This window comes from Chaetodon auriga, chromosome 11 (genome assembly GCF_051107435.1).
Source record: "Chaetodon auriga isolate fChaAug3 chromosome 11, fChaAug3.hap1, whole genome shotgun sequence".
Taxonomy (NCBI): Eukaryota; Metazoa; Chordata; class Actinopteri; order Chaetodontiformes; family Chaetodontidae; genus Chaetodon; species Chaetodon auriga.
Window position 1 is genome coordinate 13,102,687 of NC_135084.1, and position 18,521 is coordinate 13,121,207.

An 18,521-nucleotide genomic window follows, 5' to 3' on the forward strand; every position below is an offset into this window, starting at 1 on the left:
AGTTTCCACTCACCTGCTTTACATTGATTCCTAAAAGCAGAAAAGCCCCTGAAGGCCAGTTCTTTAAAGTGACCCTCTGCAGCTGGTATTTGTCAAGATACACCAAAGCTGCCGAGTTTCCTTGAAGGAAGAAATGCTGAAAGGTCAGTTAGGGTTAATAGACTTATGCAGTTATCACTGATTGAAAAAGAGCCACTGAGAGAGCAGCTTTTCCATGAAAAGTCGTCATTTTTGGGCAACAGACAGCAAATGATGAATTACATATGCTATGGTGTTAGTGACAACAGATTTCTCAGCCTTTCTTTGTGATATAAAGAGATGTTACATTGTATTTAGCTTCATATAATATCTATTTAAATGCATTTACATACAGCATACATCTCTAACACTGTGTGCTATGGTAGCAGACTTCTTATAGAAATAGTATGCACTAATTTAGTACTTCTGCAAAATGCAGTTTTCATTCTTTCCAGGCTCTGGAAAGCAAAGATTTACAGACATCTGAAAAGAATTTAAAGCCCAACAAACCACTAACACCATGAAATTATTTCAAACGAATGAATGCTTATTTTCAGGCAAATATAACTGCAACAGAAAATTCCCTTTATTCACTTTTTGGCAGAAATGATGACCAGCACTGATTTGGTTTAATAAACAGCTAAATAAAGTTTGTTAAAAGTTGCCAAGTAAATTTAAAAATTCTATACTTCAAAGTTCAAACATTAATGCTGCTGCACTCCTTGTCTTTCTGTGCCTCAGAGGACCATGAATAAGTGATTAGAGGCAATATGCCAAAAGGCATTTAAATTTTAGGGGGTGGCAACTGATAGACATCAACCTTGAAGTCTGCTACAAAAAAGGCTTTTTCAGGGCTGATCATATGAGTCGCCCTGCTCCCCTGAGAGAAAGGTAGAGGTCTCTCATCACAGAGCAGTTTAGTGTGGTGAGATGGTTGAATGCTAGGACTTCATTAAGCCCCTCTATTGTTAACATCTGGGTTCAGAAGAATGGCTCTTTCTCTGGTAAATGTTGCCCTGGCTTAACAAGGGATTTTATTACACCATGCAGTTGACATTGGCAGCAGTGTCACGTCTGGCAATGGAAACCCCTCAACTGTTCTGGTCACAGGAGATCAATCAAAGCAGCCTGTTTCCCTGAAGCTTTCGATTCTCACTTGAGTAGAGAGTTGAGTGTGTATCTAATCCTGTCGTTGAATCAATGTATATATAACATCAGCCGTAAAGCTTTTTAGTGAACACTGGTTAAAATGCCTCCACGGTGAAGAAAGCGCTCAGTACTAAACCTGTTTATACATAATTTGGACATTATTTACAGTTGTACAAACTCCTCTTTGCATATGTTTTCTGTATTCCCTTTTTTGGATGCACGTTTTATTTTTTTCTTCACAGTTCTTCCACAAGAATTCCCAGTCAAAAGTGCAGCACTAATCTCCCATATCGCTCCATTTACCACTTTGCTTCACACCATTTCCTCTCTCTCTCTCCCTCAGTCTCCATTCCCCCATCCCTCTCTGTTTTGATCTGCTCCTGGTAGGGATGCGGCTGCCATGGCAACTGCTGAATCATCCTCCACCATCTGCAGCCATCCACTAATGCCATCTCCTCATGCAGCGAGGCCCTCCATCGTCCAGGCCTGCATTAGCATATTGATCTGACGCTTCCATTTGCTGTATTACTTGCAGCAGTCTGTGCAGGTCAGTCTCAGAGGATACGGAGGTGCAGCGGGCTGAACAGCAGCCATTCGGATGGGTAACGTACCCACTACAGTGAAGCACTGCCTGAGCTATGAGCAACTCATCCAGGACTATCCATGGCTGAGACGCTGGCTGCTGGAGGAAAAGGTGGGCGTAGCATTTCTTGTTTCTAATCTGCTGCACATGCTCTGCCACATGACTCTCTCATGACAGAGAGGCTGCACAGAAGCCAGCCACTGATGACGGAGCTGATGCTGCATGCTGCTTATATAATGGTCCTCTTCAGCTGAAACTCTGCTCTATTTTTACATTTTACTATATTTTGAAGGATGCTTGGGATACTCTAAGTAAGAATGGTAAATTGTTCTCATGTTTCTGAACTGACTGTATGTGACAAACAATGCAGACGAGATGCTTCTGTTTGCTCTGTGTTGTGTAACTTCATTAGACTGCCTCAGCAGGATTATTTTATAATAATTTAACAAGAGAAATATTTGTTTATTGCATATGGACAAATAGGCTGCCCATAGTGGTTCTTTACATGTAGCTAAATACTACTCACTGATCACATATCAAACTTATGTTAACTAATAGATTTGATATTAACATTGAATGACATTCAATCATTAATTTGCATTTGCAGCACTATGTGTGGCGCACAGCTCATTGTTTTGGTTTTATGGCCTTCTTTTTCAATATCAATCCTCAAGAAAATTCTACAGTTTAAAAAAACTGCATTACAAGTAAAAGCCATACATTCAAAGTTTTACTCCAAAGCACACCCATATTATAAACAAAGTGTAGTTAATGTGCCAGAAGTAAAAGTACTGTGTTACTGATGCATTAACTTGCACAGCACGTTTCATAGTTTCATAGTTGTATTTGATGCAGTTAGCTGAGTGACTGAAATGCAGTGAAGTACAAGTATAAATTAGCCAAGCATAAAATGGAACTACTCAAGTAAAGTACAAATACTTCAACATAGCATCATTACTGAAGTAACTTACATTAGCTTGCTAGTTGACTACATGTAACATTACTTAGTTACATTCCACCTCTGCTTACCTGTTCCTGTAAACTAGCTTAGCTAACTGTTCAACATACAAAGTTAGTGAAGACGGTTTAATGTAAACTGTGAATACTGGACCTACATTTCTCAGACAGGCAGAAAAATGACTCCAAATGAAGGCTAATGTTGCTTCATGTCTGCCCGAAATGAAAGAAGGCACTGTTTGCTAACACATTAGCTGTTAGCCTTAGCATCTTCATAGCTTGAAATGTCTGCTAGCTAGTTTTGCTTCTCTGCTCCCTAGTGGACACAAATAGCCTCAATAGATGAACATTTTTTGGTCTGCTTGGTGGTCTTCTTCAAATGTCACTGTCACTCAGTTTAGGTAATTAAGTATACAAATTCTGCAATCTTAAATGTCTTTTGAGGTTTTATATTTAAAACCAACAAGGGCTTTTTTCTCCATGATTATGAGGTCCGGAGCACAAAAATACCCTGATCCTCATAAAACCCCGTGTGGTTTATGTGGAGTTACCCTCACCTTCTCCCTCAGTCGTTTCTTTATGACACATCTCCCGAGTTAGCGTTTTAATCTCACGACAGGCTTATGTTTTGGCTCTCAGGTTTCATCTGGCTTTGGGATAGACAGTTGTTCATGGTGGAAATAACGTGTCCTGGACCATCCCGCGCCAAAAGGATGTCTGACTGCTTGCGTTCAGTGGTCTGTTGAATGGTATTCATCTCTTTACTCTCTTTCATGTTTCTCTTTGATATTTTCCACAGACCATTACAGGACACGAGTATCCAAAGTTTGTTAAAATAGTTGAAGTTGGGCCGAGAGATGGACTTCAAAATGAAAAGGTATACTCTCTTTTCAGTCTCATATATATTTATATGCATTCTTGTTTTATATTACTATACATGATCATTTCATGAAACTCCCATTTTTTCCTGTATCTTTCAAACACAACCCAAACATATGGGTTGTGTGTCGTAATTGCCGGGAGCATATGTTTCGCATTTTCTTTGAAATTGAATAGGAAAGATGACACGGCCCCTGGCTTAGTTTACTCTGCTTAGCCTGTCACTGCTTTATCATTTCCTTATTGCACGCCTGTAGTTTTACAGATTGCACTGTGGACACAGAGATCATTTTATTTACCACAGCCTGTTGTTATGAGAAGTAAATTGCACATTTTGAGGGATCTCAAAGTATTCAGCAAGTGTGAATATAGATAGTATAGATGTTAACGTGATTGGCCGCCAGCATAGCAAAAACCAAATCTGCTATGTGATATGTGCATGTTGTACCGCCCATCTTGAGTGGAATCAAACCCAGAAAGAGCTGTTTTAGTTTCATTGTTCCCCAGGAAATTGTTCCGACAGGGGTGAAAATCCAGCTGATAGACATGCTCTCAGGAACAGGCCTGCCTGTGATCGAGGCCACCAGCTTTGTCTCTTCAAAGTGGGTACCGCAGGTAATAACTCTTCTTTGTGGACAGCAAAAGAGTGCTGAGTGATTTATTAGGCTCTCTTTCTTGTCTGCATGAGCCTTGAGGAAAATCTGCTCCTCTTGTTGGACCCACAGATACTTTAGGGAAGAATATTCTAAAATATTCTTCATATAGTCGACTTCTCATTCTCTCAGTCATAAATTGTGCCGCTATTTGCTTTGTGAAAAAGAGCAAACACGAACATGTCCGATGTTTTGTTTATACTGTGACATGAAAAGTAATTTTGTCCTGCATGGAATCTCTGCTGCCTGCAAGCATGTGAAAACATTTGTGCAGGATGATGTTAAAGGTTTATTTTTCTACATCATTTGTTTTCCCCCCCTCATGTAGATGGCAGACCACACTGACGTACTCAGAGGAATCCAGAGAGCACCTCATGTTCAGTACCCTGTTTTGACACCTAACATGCAAGGCTTCCAAGACGCTGTAAGTACTCATTTTCAATTCGGCACGATGATCCCCGCTATAAACCGTAACTATTTACCCATGCTTGTCGATTTGAGTTAATTGCTGGCACCGTAATCTTTTCTGCCACATAATTCCTACACTTACGTAAGTGTGACTCCAACACAGTGTTCAAAACCGTTTTACAAGTTCATTTTTCTCTCCTTGTTGAAGGTCGCAGCTGGTGCTACTGAGGTGGCGGTGTTTGGGTCAGCGTCTGAAACCTTCAGTAAAAAAAATATTAACTGCTCTATTGATGAAAGTATGCTGAGGTTTGAGGAAGTCATTAACACTGCCAAAGAGCGCCAGATTCCAGTGCGTGGGTTAGTATTGTATTAGTTGTCACTTTGAATGAGTGAAAACACCTATGTAGCATTTTACTCACTTTGTGATTTTATGCTGATTATCGCATTTATTTTCTTTTACCCCAAATGAAACATTAACTGTTGAAAATACTATGGTGTCTATATGTAGGAGAAAATGCACAATTTAGTAATGATAGCTTTGTAGCAAACTTCCAGATGTTCACCGGGCTATATCTATGCATTAGCAAACCACAAGTCCAGATGGACATTGAAGCAAACCAAACAGAGAAGTGACTGAATATACACAGTTGTGCCTTTTGTCACACATGGAAGAGCAAACCTCTGCAACTATAATGCATGTTTTCTTAGATGTATATGAGCCTCTGGGTCCACAAAAGATAAACACGTCAGAGCAACAGTGGATTAGTGTAAACACTGTCACTTTCCAAGAGCCAAATATGGTTTGATGATTAACAAATGGCCGAGACTCAACATCTGGATCACCACCAGAATCGAATCACACATCTGTTAACCAAATCTCATGTGAATCTTTTCCTTTAAGATATCTCACTGTCAAACACAAAAACAGACAAAATAAGAACAAAAACATCAAGATCTCCTTATCCTCACATAAACTGAGCTCGTCCATCAAACAGCAACAGGCAATGGTGAAACATTCTGCTGTTTCAGTGAAAGTGTCCCACATATCAGCCGCTTGACGTTCTCCACGTTACAGTGAATTGCTGCTACCTCCACAGCAGTTGTTAAGTTTTTTCATAGTTAGTCAAAAACCTCAAATGCCACCAAATATTATATAAACACATCAAAATTCTCACAAATGTCCTCTTTCAGATACGTTTCTTGTGCCCTTGGATGTCCCCACGAGGGACAAATTGAACCGTCCAAAGTTGCACAGGTGAGATTAACTTTTTATGTTCTTATTATATTTTAACATTTAATGAAACGTTCAGTTGAGAAAATAATAACGAACTTACTGATGTAGCATATTAGAAAACATTTCAATGACTTTTTTTGTGGACATTTATACATTGGTTAAGATTAAGTGACTGCTAGTGCCTGTTTTTTATTCGTGCCTCTTTCTATTAATCTGTCATGGTGCAATACATTTTTTCCTATTATTGTCATACACAGTGGATTTATGAGATGACGCTCATTTTGTTAAACCACAGGAGAGCAGCTCTTATCTCAGCAGCTTGTGTAATTGTCTGGTTGCACAATGATGCAAAAGCTTTGGATAAACATGTTTAAGATCAAACATTCACTCAGATAATTGAGTTCTTCATGTTCCAACTGTAACTACAAATAAATGATTGAAGACTTTAAATCTAAAGGTGTATTCTCTCCCAAACTTCAAATGATGCTTGATGACACTGTAGATAAGATTGACAGTTCTTGTACTGAATGATTACCTCTCATTTTAGCATATTTTCTCTACCCTTTAGGTGGCAAAGAGGTTATATGAAATGGGCTGTTATGAGATTTCCTTGGGGGACACCATCGGTGTTGGTACTCCAGGTTCCATGTTTCAGATGCTGCAGTGTGTGATGAAGGAGGTGCCCACCAACGCTGTAGCAGTTCACTGCCATGACACTTACGGGCAAGCACTGCCCAACATCCTGACCGCACTTCAGGTAAGAACTCATAATGCATAGTATGAACAGCGATCTGAAAAAATACTGTGACTACTGACCACAGTAATTATGATCTTGTAATGATGAAATAAACATGAAGAATGAAAGAAAAAGAGAAAAACGAGGGTAAAGAAAATGAAGCCTTTACCCTTGATTAAAAAATATATATTACCAGACACAAACAAATGACAGTGCAACCCCAAATCCACATTTATGACATTCTGTCCATCTTTCTAAAAGAATCTGTGGTAAAGGTTTGCAAGTGCTGCTCTCTCTGGCAAGACCGTACTCCCTTATTCTGAGTGAGAATCGCTGAAGGCACCTGGCATTTCTGGAAGTTCTTAAAATGAAGTGGAATGGCTCCAAGGCTGCTGCAAAATTTGGGTGGAGGGACCTGTGAATTCTGGGAAACGACGAGGAAGGAGCTTGAAAATTCTCAAAACCTGGCAGACATCAAACAGACATCTTCGAAAATAGACTGAAGGAGAGACCTGACATTTCTGCAAATTTGGTGAAGTAATGTGGGAGAGAGGAGAAAGGCTGAACACTTCTCAGGTCTCTCTGAAGAAAAGGAAGACATGAGCTCTGATAACTCCGGGCAGACAGGCGTGAGTCACACCTCTCTGATGTGAAGAAGAAAACATCCTGACCTTTGTGTGAGGAATGGGAAAAGTGCCAGCACTTTCTCTCACAGAGGTGCGCAGAGGGCTTCCAAACACTGGCATGGTGAGAGGAGGAGGTGAGATTGAGAGTGAGGAGATCGTCCTGTGCACAAGCACAAGACAGTAATTTATCATCCTCTTGATCTGCACTTCTTCTCATGTTAAATTGTTCGACGGCTTTGCTTTCTACTGTTTTTTTGGGCACCTTCACATACACATCCTTCTCCTCATGATGAATATGGACACTCTTGTGGAGAGCCACAGGCCGATGGATAGAAGCCCAGCCTTTGCATAAATCAATAATGTTACTCATGATGACATGAAGAGGAGCAGCCAGATGTGGAAGCAAAGTCGAGGTGGTGATTCTTGTTCCAGGATATCTTTCAACTTCCATAAGTAACTGCCAACACTGTAGAGATCACACGTCTCCGCTGAGGTTTTAAATCATGATTCCTGCTGGGGATAATCATATGTTAAGCTCTTCCTAATCCATCTTTTTTTCGACAATTTTCATGGCATAAGTTACAGTACATTCAAAAACAGGATCTTTTCATCATTTTTACAAAGAGTAGAATTTGTTTTCCACTGGAATCAGCCGAAAGGAAGTTAAACGCTCATCAAAATCTTCATTTTGGCTGATGGCCATTTATTTTTAGTCATTTGAGGTCATTTGAAATCATACCAAATTCACATACCTTTGGGCTTACGTGAATATAATCACATGCACTATGTGTTCATCTAATCTCAAAAACACTATTGACATTCTCTTCTTAAACAAATACCGGCATGTGGAGGATTGAGCTGAAGTGTTTGGATCACTGTCCAAATGTTTATATAACTCACTGTAAACCTGAATCTGCCCTGAGCTTTAATGACAATGTGTCACTTTACGACATTATGAATGTATCCTCTGTTTGGCGAGTATTGAGGACACACAAAACAAATGTGTAGGTTACAATGGGACACAGAGAAAACCCGGATCCATCATTCAGCAAGGAAGAGGGGCATTAAGAAACATGATCTTAGCCTCCCCACAAAGCGAGATGATTCACAAACTGCCACTGAGAAAAAAAAAAAAAAAACCCAGAATCTTAATGAACATAAGATATTTCCAATGGGCCCTTCCATCACAGTGCACATGTATTCAAAAAACAACTTGGACTTTTTACAGTAATGCACTCTGTTTCTACACAGCTCGCAAAAACACAGCTAGGTTGTCGAGCCCTCTGGAAGAGCTCCCGTCAGGGTGTTTTTCACCACTTTGCCCACAGCGAGTGTAAAACTGACATAAATCCAGACATAAAACAGAGGTAACGCAGATATGGCTGTATCAGTTCTCTGGGGCACATTGTCATTGCAGAGGAGGAAGCTCATTGGGGGCTGGGTGGGTCAACAGATGTGAGGGGGTCAGCACAAAGGCTCACCTATTCAGTGTCTGTTGGACAAAGCAACTGAGAGCTAGGTGGATACAAGGGCCCTGGGGGGCTCCTAACTCATCTGTCGCTTGGCTGTTGAACTCTCTGACAATGCTGTGCTTAAAGGCCAGTGGAAAATGATCCTTTCATTCGCTCGCTGCTGAACACGTGATGAGCGGTGCTGCAGCTGCAGACCCAACTCTAGAAACTTTGGTGGCACTTGTAAATATGTGGTGGGCAGGAGATAATTACGCTCTGTGACTTTTGCTGTAGTTTACTGCATATTTAGTGTGGTAATGTCATTCATTCACAGAATCAGCCAAGAATAATTCAGTTTAGAGGTTAAGACAATTAATTAACTAACAGTTACACACCCGCTAAAGACAAAAAATGGTAAATACAGCAACATTATGTAGATTTTTACATATTACTCACATTCATTTTTTGATATTTTATGTCACTTCTCATTGTAGTCCTGTCTACTACATACTGTCCTTTATACTATAAAACTGGATTGCATGTTTATGCAGCATTTATACTTTATATGAATATCAGCTTATTCACTTTTTTTTAGGAGTTCTTCTTCTTCTTCTTCTTCTTCTTCTTTTTTCTTTAGGAGATTTTATTTGCTGCACCTGAACACACTTCAAAGTCAACTCTGTCAGGGCACAAAACACAATGAAGCGTTTATTAGGATGATGTCATGGTTCGAGTTACTCTAATATTGATGCCTCTCTCTTGATCGTCTTGTTCATCTGTGCTGAAGAAGAGGTCAACAATGCGTTAAGTAGCAAATATTTTAAAAGTGAGCTTTGACTGTGGACCACGGAGTGAAAAGGCGCAGAGGGACGGTGAAATTCCTCTGCGGATCATATTTAGAATGATTCATCACAGCTGCCACATGGCCACAGAAAATAATAGCAGCCGGGAATATTTAGCCTACCATTTGCTCACCCATAAACAAGATGGAAATGAAAGATTTTATCACAGCTTTTCATTACTGTGTGCCAGAAGTCCACACCACCAACTGGGAGAGAAATGAATTCCCCCTGCGCTGTCAGCCCTGAGTCACCTCTTTTGTTCCTGATAAAGACATTCCTCAGTCTTTGTACCTTTTCTTTTTTTCCAGAAGGTCTGGGGGGGGGGGCTTTGTTACAAACCTACTGCTGACAGGTCACACAATGACAACGTATGTACTTAGATTTCACAGGCTTGGCAAGGAAATTTATTTATTCTTGCCCTCAATTTTGGTGTATTGTGTACCACTGCAGCTGGGGAATATAGTATCACCTGTTTGTGCTCACACTTGACTTTTCCACGAACAATAACTTTCATCTTCAGTATTTTCTTTTGTCTCTGTCCATGAGGAAACGGACCAACCAGGACGCTCTCTCCAGAGTCAACAGCTTTGTTTTACTAACATTCAAAGAGACTGTAAGCGTGCTCACCCGTTTGTTGACAACTCCAGCACAATTTTATCTTGGCCCGATTTTATGTATTTCCTTGTCACTGGCAGATGTCAATATGATGATGTTATAATTGACATTTACTGTACGACTTTATATAATATTATGTCATATCACCACCATCACAGTCCTCATCATCACCGCTGAAATGCTGTTTTTTGGAAGAGAAACCACACAATCAAATCCAATGCTAAATAATTATACAAACACACAGCTGAAATAGACAAGTATTGAGTCCAGTTATAATGAATCTCAAAATAATATTGATAAAATAATAGATTTTATTAATTTTAGATAATAAAGTTTCAGATACTTGTGTTTTACATGGCAAAGTAGGTAAGTAAAAAAAACCTACAGCACAATAGAAGTGCAGCATATAATAATATTAGAGGACAAGACAGAAATCAAACAGCAAAAGCAGTTTTAAAAAGATGAGTACATTCATATGTAGTCATACATATCAGAGACAGCACAAATGAATCAACATCAATATGATGTAAATGTGTTAGAACTGGTCAGTTTCCATCTGCAGCTGTAGGACAGATTGATGTTTTGAAAGAAGCAAAACAGACATTCAAAAAGCTGACAAAACAGCATCAAAGCACATTTAAGAGGCCACATAATAAATGGAAGGGTACATAGTAAAAATCATTACAGAACAGACACAGACATGCACTCACAGTATGACATTCAGAGCCTCGTAATAGCCGACGAGACCTAACATAATGAAGAACAACAAAAGTATCATCTTTCAAACCAATGCTAAGGGCACAGGAAGTGCACACACACACACACACACACACACACACACACACACACACACACACACACACAGCGCCCTTTCTGGTCTTTTTTATTGTAAAACATAAGAAATGCTCGACAGTTGTAATGTTGGTGTTAAATACTAAGATTGAATAACTACTGTATTTAACAGAGCGGTTCCCCACTGACCGCACAGCTTCCACCTGAACATTAAGACATAAAATGGACTGATTGTTGTGGTTATTGGTTGTTCTGCATTCATGAAAAAAGGTTGATATGGAAGGTGACTGACTTCATTATGTAATTCACTATTTTTAAACATATATCCTGAGGTAAAAATGTCATTTATTTATTCTTTATGTGTTTGTTTTGTCTATCTCCTCGCTGTCCTCCAGTGTCTGGGCTTTGCTCTCCAGTGGAAAGCTTATTTACGCATTCCTGGGAAAAGGTGATATATGTGTCTGCAGTGGGTCTGTGACAGTTTCTTTCAGCTTCCCAGTTTATGTAGCAGCAGGCAAAGCATCACTGCTTCATATCCTTCAGTGAATACAGCCACTCTCTCTCCCTCTCTCTCTGACGCAGTTATAAAACCAAAATGGGAGCATGTCCATCTTCAGCCTCGTCCACTCAGGGTGTAGAATGTCAACAAGCGTATCCCAAATCATGCAAGTTTGAAAATGCACTGTGTCTTTACGCAGGAATGTATTGTTTTTATATGGCCACAGCTCACTGAATATGGCTTTTTAACACTGGGTGCACATCTGGTTTCTGGGCAGTGTGAACCTAACTGAGCATTGGCAAGCTCGAGATGCTGACCACCAATTCCTGCGCGATTAGTGTCCAGAGGAACAGGGCACGCTGCTGAAGGCTCTGTTTTGTTCCTCTCAGAAACAGTATGCTGAGGACCTCTGGCCTTACACGGTTAGCAGCTGAAAGCGAGAGGATTGGCATGGTAGATTACAACTCTGTGTTTATACTACAAAAAATTCTGCCTAGTACAATATCCTGCTCTGGCTTTAACCAAGGTCTGGAAATCTCGTGCACTGCACACACCGGAGTAGATCTCCTCCTCCTTCTACCCCACCTCCTCCTCTTCTCTTGCCAACACAAACAGCAATTACGGCTGGCTCAGACAGCCGCTGAAAGAAGTAAGTTCTTGTCTGGAGGAAAAGCGACCAATTAGCAGCATTGTTCACCAAAAAAAAGGCAATAGAGATTCTTTTAATTTAGCTTGCTTGGTTCTGCTCCACGGGGTGAAAGTGCTTCATGACTCGATGCCACTGAGAGGATCAGCGTGTTAATTTTGTCTCACTGTGGGATCCTCTGACATCTGGCTCTGCCACGGAAGCTGGAAAACATCTTTAATATTCTCATGACGATCCCAGGGACATGTGGAAAACATCCCGAGACCTTAGTCCGTAATGACTCTGAAAAACTGAAAGTCTGGCTTCGTCATTTTTTGGTGTGAAAACAAAGTTTATACCTGTGGCAAGAACTGCAGTTTTGTCTCTTTATGTAAAATATATCTATATAAATCAGCTCTTCTTGCAGCAGCCACATTAAAACAAAAGCAGTCAGCTCATATTTCCCAAGCAGCATTTTAAGCAGAGATTTAGAAAAACTAATTAAAACATGTCATTTATTCTCATATGGAGGCCAGACACTTGGTGTAGTAACCAATAAAAGAAAAAAATGTTTCCCACAAAATCTACCAATTATGTTGATTGTTAGCCAGTGAGTCAAACATGTAAGTTAAAAAAGGAAACAAACTTAACATTTTTGTCTTTCAGGTGTGAATATTCTTCCATCTTTAAGCCCAAAGACCACTGGAGGACAGGAGCATTTTCAACCACGGTCATCTCCGAAATAATTTATGACATTAACGATCATTTGGAGCAACTGCACATTTGTGTAGTATGTTACAATTCCTGTATTGTTGGCACGGTGTAAGAGGACACCCTGCAGCCAAGCAAAAAATGTCTTCTCAATGTGGCAAGAAAGTGAATCCCCATGGTTTAAGGGCAGAGTAGCGCTGTAAAAACACGAGTAACCAGGAGAATCAGAAACATATGAAATGTTCTGTTCAGCATTTCTAATGTTCCTCTAATATGAACAAGGCCATAATTATGTGGTGCTAGTGGTATAAGCTGACAAAGAGGATGACTAAGCCATACTGCGGGACATCCTGTGCCCACTCATCTTTGAGACATAAGCCCACAGTTCTCCTAAACAGCTGTAAAACACGACCGCAGCTCTGGCAAGGCGCACTGCAGCGGGCAGAACAATCCAACAGAACAAGGAGCTTTGTTCCTGGATTTTACCTGAGGTGAAGCTTGTGCAGACGTGCTGAATGTCTCTGTTGTGTGTCCTTGCAGATGGGGGTCTGTGTGGTGGATTCTGCAGTAGCTGGCCTGGGAGGTTGCCCGTACGCTCAGGGTTCATCCGGCAATGTTTCAACAGAGGATGTTCTCTACATGCTTCATGGCATGGGCATTGAAACTGTAAGCATTTCTTCACAGTGCACTTTGACAGACCTGCTGTGTTTTATGCCTCTATAATCCCGACAGATGAACCAAACTCACACAGACTTTCAGAGTTCTTTTACATAAACACATCGCTCTGCAAATACAAGTGTTTATTTTATAATATCAGTGGTTTTTACATAACTCGCTCAAGCCCGTGGTGTTGCATGCCCCTCTCAGGAACAATTTATTTAACAATTCCTACCCCTGCTGGCGGAATGCTGTCACTACAGTTTAGTCCTCTGTCACCTGTTGCACACGTCCATTTAAAACTCATGAGCAGCCTTCAGGTTGACACTTTTTGTTCTCCTAATTATTACAAAGTCATCTTGTCCGTACTGCATTTTATCTGCACTGCATTTTCTGTGTTGCAGGGTGTGAACCTTGCCAAAGTTATAGAGGCTGGTGACTTCATCTGCAGCGCTTTATGTCGCAAGACAAACTCCAAGGTTGCCCAGGCAAGAGGCGGGACACCGTGATGTGTCTCTGGAAAGGAATATATTTAAATATCGGACTCCCGTTAAAATTACCTCCCCTGTGGTTGCTGCCTTCCGATTTGTTGCCTATGCTGCTGTAGCTGAAGTACGCTGGTCGTTGTTTTAACTGTCAGAGGTTTCTCATCCCAATAATCTCAAGAGTCATCAGATGACCCTCAACTCTTTCAAGCTCACTTTCTTTCCTTTTAGTTAGTTTCCACATTTTGAAGTCTATTCAGACTGGAGGGACCATTATGAGCAGCTCCATCATCAATTTATTCTCTGTGAGGTTTGGCTGGCTTGTTTTTTTGTTTTTGTTTTGCTCTGTGTGGTGTTGGACATACAAAAGAACAAGGACAGGTCATATTGGCTTGTAAATAGCTAGAGGCTGATAACTAACTACGAAGAAGAGTATTAAATGTTAAGATTGATGGCTTGATGAATTATGAATACAATCCGGCCCCTTTTGATTGATGAATAGTCCACTTCTATTTTAAATCCTTCTCATATTTATTTGACTCTGACAAATAAACCCTGTAAAGGTCGCTCACTTTTATTACTTTGCCTAGCTCAGTGGCCTTATGATACAAAAAAGTAACAGAATGAGAAATTAGTCTGCATTGGTTACTCGTTGGAAGCAATTTATTAGCACCGTGGAAACACTTTTCGTGATTATTATTTGACTATAGAGAAGACAAACTGCAAAAACTTTCTGCTTTGTAAAATAGAAGCATTTCTTTATGCACTTTACCTCTCCAAAGATATTTTCATCTTTTCCTATCCAGTCCGATCCTGTGTGATGGGTAGTTAAAAACAAGACTCACCTCAAACTACCACAAAAATAACTGTTTAAAAGCAGCCTCTGAAGAGTTCTTGCCCTCAGGTTCACCAGAGATAATTGAAGAAGTGCTCCTTGATCGTTTTTTGCCATTAAAAATCTTTTACCATGACATAAGCTACTGTGTGGGAGGATTACCTGCGTGGGTGTAAATTCAACTGAGGTTGCATCTTCTTGTATCTGTCCTGTCTGTTGAAATCCTTCTCTGCTTTCTGTAAAACATAATAAAATAGAAACTTTGAAATGGAATTGGACATTGACGTTTAATGGGATTTAAAGCAAGATGGGCAAAGAATAATTGCTATATGTGCTGTATTATGCTTGAGAAAAAGTCTCTGTCCGGGTCCTCGGGACCCAGGGTGCCTCTGGTTTTCTATCCAGTAGTTAATTGTTGTTGCAATCAAAATTATATCCCAAAGTAAATCGGTATAATTAGGATGCCAGAGTGAAGGCTGATAGGGTACAAACTGGGACTGACAAACATTTGACTCTAATGGGTTGAAAATTGCAGAAAACACACATTTGCATAATTGTATTAAAATGTGGCAGTTGCATAATGCTCCATCTTCATCATGTATGCAAACAACTTTTCATCAAAATGTTATTCATTCAAATGCAGTCAGACATCTTCAGAGATATGTGAGGGAAATCAGATGACAGCAGTCCGATAGCGAGCAAGGTTGTGAGTGAAACTTTGGAAGATGAAACAAACGTTCAATAAGTTTACTGGCATTGCAGTAAAAATCTGCTGCAATTATTTGTAAGAACATGCATATTTACTTATGCCAATTGATTGCTATGGTATGCAATAGTGAGTCAGTGTGGTGTAATCAAATGTGGTTCCTTTCTGCTGGGAAGGTCTTTTTTAAAAGTTCATGCACTTTTATTTGGGTCTGTTTTAGAGGCTGGGGATGAACATTTGTCACAATATTTCTCACAATGGGGTTTTGTTTCAGACTTGGATGGAAATGAGATCCCAAAACAAATCACTGGAGGTATGCTCACACCCTGGCTAAAGCTGATAAAAAAGGGGAATCTTCATAAGTCAGCCAACTTAATGCTGGTGGCCTGATTCACATTAATACAGTCGGTGCCTTTGCATTACGGTGGCAGAGCAAAAATAGAAGCACAACACTTTTGTTTGTGCTCCCATTTTTCATGATAATTTTTATTGTGACAAGCGCAAGCCACAACTGTGTAATAATCATCCTGTTTAATAAGCGTCTTGATAAGCAACACCTGTCAGGTGGTCTGATTATCTTGGCAAAGGAGAGGCGCTCACTAACATGGATTTAAACAACTTTGAGAGAAACAAATCTTTTGTGTGCACCGGAACAGACTTAGATCTTTTTTTTTTTTTTTCAACTCATGGAAAATGGGATCAAAAAGTGTTGCATTTATATGTTTGTTCAGTGTATAAAGATGTTTATCTTTGTGCTGTATATAATGCTGAATTTGACTGACACCTGTGCTAAAACTGAAGAAAAATGTAAGGCAGTAATAATATTTTTGACAAGACTAAGAATCACTAACAGCTCTGTGAGGCTGTACTTTTAGCTAAATGCTAATGTCTGCAAGCTAACATGGTCACACTCGCAACGTTACCATGCTGATGTTTAACTGGCATAATATTTACCATGTTCACCGCCTTAGTTTTACCTGTTAACATGCTACTATTTGGCAAGCAGCCCTGAACACAAAGCAAAAATGAACCTGATGGTGTAGTCATTGTTTCGCAGATATTTTGTCATAAACCAAAGTGCTGGAAAAATGCTAAATTTGACCAGACGATGGCACAATGTGTCAGGATCACCAAGTTATTGCTATTCATCCCGAGGGGATACGTGAATATGTGTACCAAATGTAGAGTCAGTCCATTCAGTGCATTTTGAAATATTTAAAGTGAAAACTTACCATGAAAAGTCAAGGGGTCACCAAAGAATCAGGATTTATCATCTGGGGACCACAGCTATACCATGGTGGTTCATAGTGTATCATCACTGCCATCCCTTTATCCATTCTGCTATGTTATAAACCTACAGTTCATTCAGGTGTCTGAACATAATGAAAGAACTCTCCTAGCGTAACAATTACCTGTAACAAGTTAGGTGAGACTAGCTAAACACTGCCTATTTATTTCTGCCTTCCAGCCAACAGACCAAGAGATAAAAATGGACACAGAAGCTGTCCTCATGCGCCCTGCAGCAGCCATCACACAAAGCTAAGTGGTGCTGGATCACAGTGAGGGTGAACGTCACACACAGGCTTCTGGATAAGTCCTGCAGGCACTTTGACAAACTGTTTTTCTGGCAAATGCTGCAAACAATAGCCTAACCACTCAGACCATCATCCTGTGGGAGGAACATTTGGAGCAAAGATCTCAGCACCTCCGAAACCCTCCTGGGAAACTCCGGTGTGAGTGGAAGCACAAAGCCCTGAGTGACGTGTGAGAGCGACACACAGAGAGAGACGGTGGGAAAGATGAGAAATGAGAGGCTACAAAGAAAATTGTCTTTGATCACCAGGGTATCAAAAAGCTTAAGGACGCTGTCTGGCACACAAGGAGTTTGCTGCAGAACAAAAGAGGAAGATGAAGAAGAAATAGAAGAAGGTAACAAGCATACAGAGCAGAGCACCTTCAATCCAACTCTTCCTCTTCTATATTTACATCTTACATCTTCATGGTTGACTCAGTGTTTACCACAGCAGGAACCGTCTGGCTTCCAACCAACAGGGGTCTTTCTTTGTGCAGTAAGCATGTGTTTGCATGTGGTTGTTTGTTTCCTCACTGTGACCATCCATCCTGTGTCTGTGTGGGTTTCCTCTAATTCCTCCCACAGTTCAGACATATTGGTCAGATGAAACATTGAGTCTAAACAGCCCGTAGCTGTGAAGCCTGTCCAGCCTCACATCTCCTCTCGTAAATATTGGAAGAGTTCATTAGCATAAAATATCAAAACTGTGAGTTTTTTAAACACAAATACTACAATCATTTAATGTCTGACACTGTTTATCACTGTGTGTGTCATCATGCCTCCCTCTGATTCTGTCCTTTCTTTCATGTATTTATTTTGGCTGGGAGGCACAAACCCATACAGAACCCCAAAGGCCCAGAAGATATGTTTTTTTTAATCTTGTGTGCACAAGATATGTTGTGCACACAAGATAATTTGTGTCTACATAGGGGCTTCAGTGCCTCCACAGACCCAAGTGAAACACTCAGTATTAACTCATTTAAGATGATGAAGGATGAGAAAAAGACAAAATCATTCCCAGATTTACCAGTGAACCTCTGTGTCATATACAGCCTGCGAGACTATTTGATCTGACCCAGGAGGCAATTCATAAATATCAGCAAAATGCTTTTTTTTAAAATTATTTATTTACTTATTTATTTATTTGGAAGAAGAAAGCAACATGAAATAGCGCACTAAAGACGTTCTTCCGAGTGGTCCCTGAACGCAACACACGTCGCGGCTGATTTACGTCAGTGCGTCATGGCGCCTGCAAACAAAACGTGAGAGGATGCAGAATGTCCTGTTTTCCAAGAGAAATGGCCAAACGATTATCTATTTATTTTTTAGTTCGCGGACGAGCTCACAGTGATGGAAAAGACTCAAAACAGCCTGAAACATGCAAGACTGGATGAACTGAAACGACGAATAGGCCTGGACACAGTTCACGCTCTGCGGTGGCGTTTGGATGCACAACAAGCAGCTTTGAGAAGACCGCAGAATGACGG

At 40.3% G+C, this 18,521-nt stretch overlaps 1 protein-coding gene across 2 annotated transcripts; it reads left to right on the top strand.

Moving 5' to 3' along the window:
• The first annotated feature begins 1,432 nt into the window (after positions 1–1,432).
• On the top strand, positions 1,433–14,896 carry hmgcll1 (3-hydroxymethyl-3-methylglutaryl-CoA lyase like 1). 2 transcript variants are annotated; one of them, XM_076743213.1, is made up of 9 exons: positions 1,433–1,861; positions 3,507–3,584; positions 4,094–4,201; positions 4,568–4,663; positions 4,856–5,004; positions 5,839–5,902; positions 6,450–6,638; positions 13,319–13,444; positions 13,840–14,896. In XM_076743213.1, the coding sequence occupies exons 1-9, from the start codon at positions 1,766–1,768 to the stop codon at positions 13,942–13,944; spliced, it is 1,011 nt and encodes a 336-aa protein (XP_076599328.1). In that variant the 5' UTR covers positions 1,433–1,765; the 3' UTR covers positions 13,945–14,896. The 2 variants fall into 2 exon arrangements, with proteins under 2 accessions (XP_076599328.1, XP_076599329.1); XM_076743214.1 differs by lacking the exon at positions 1,433–1,861 and adding an exon at positions 1,908–2,070.
• The last annotated feature ends 3,625 nt before the right edge of the window (positions 14,897–18,521 follow it).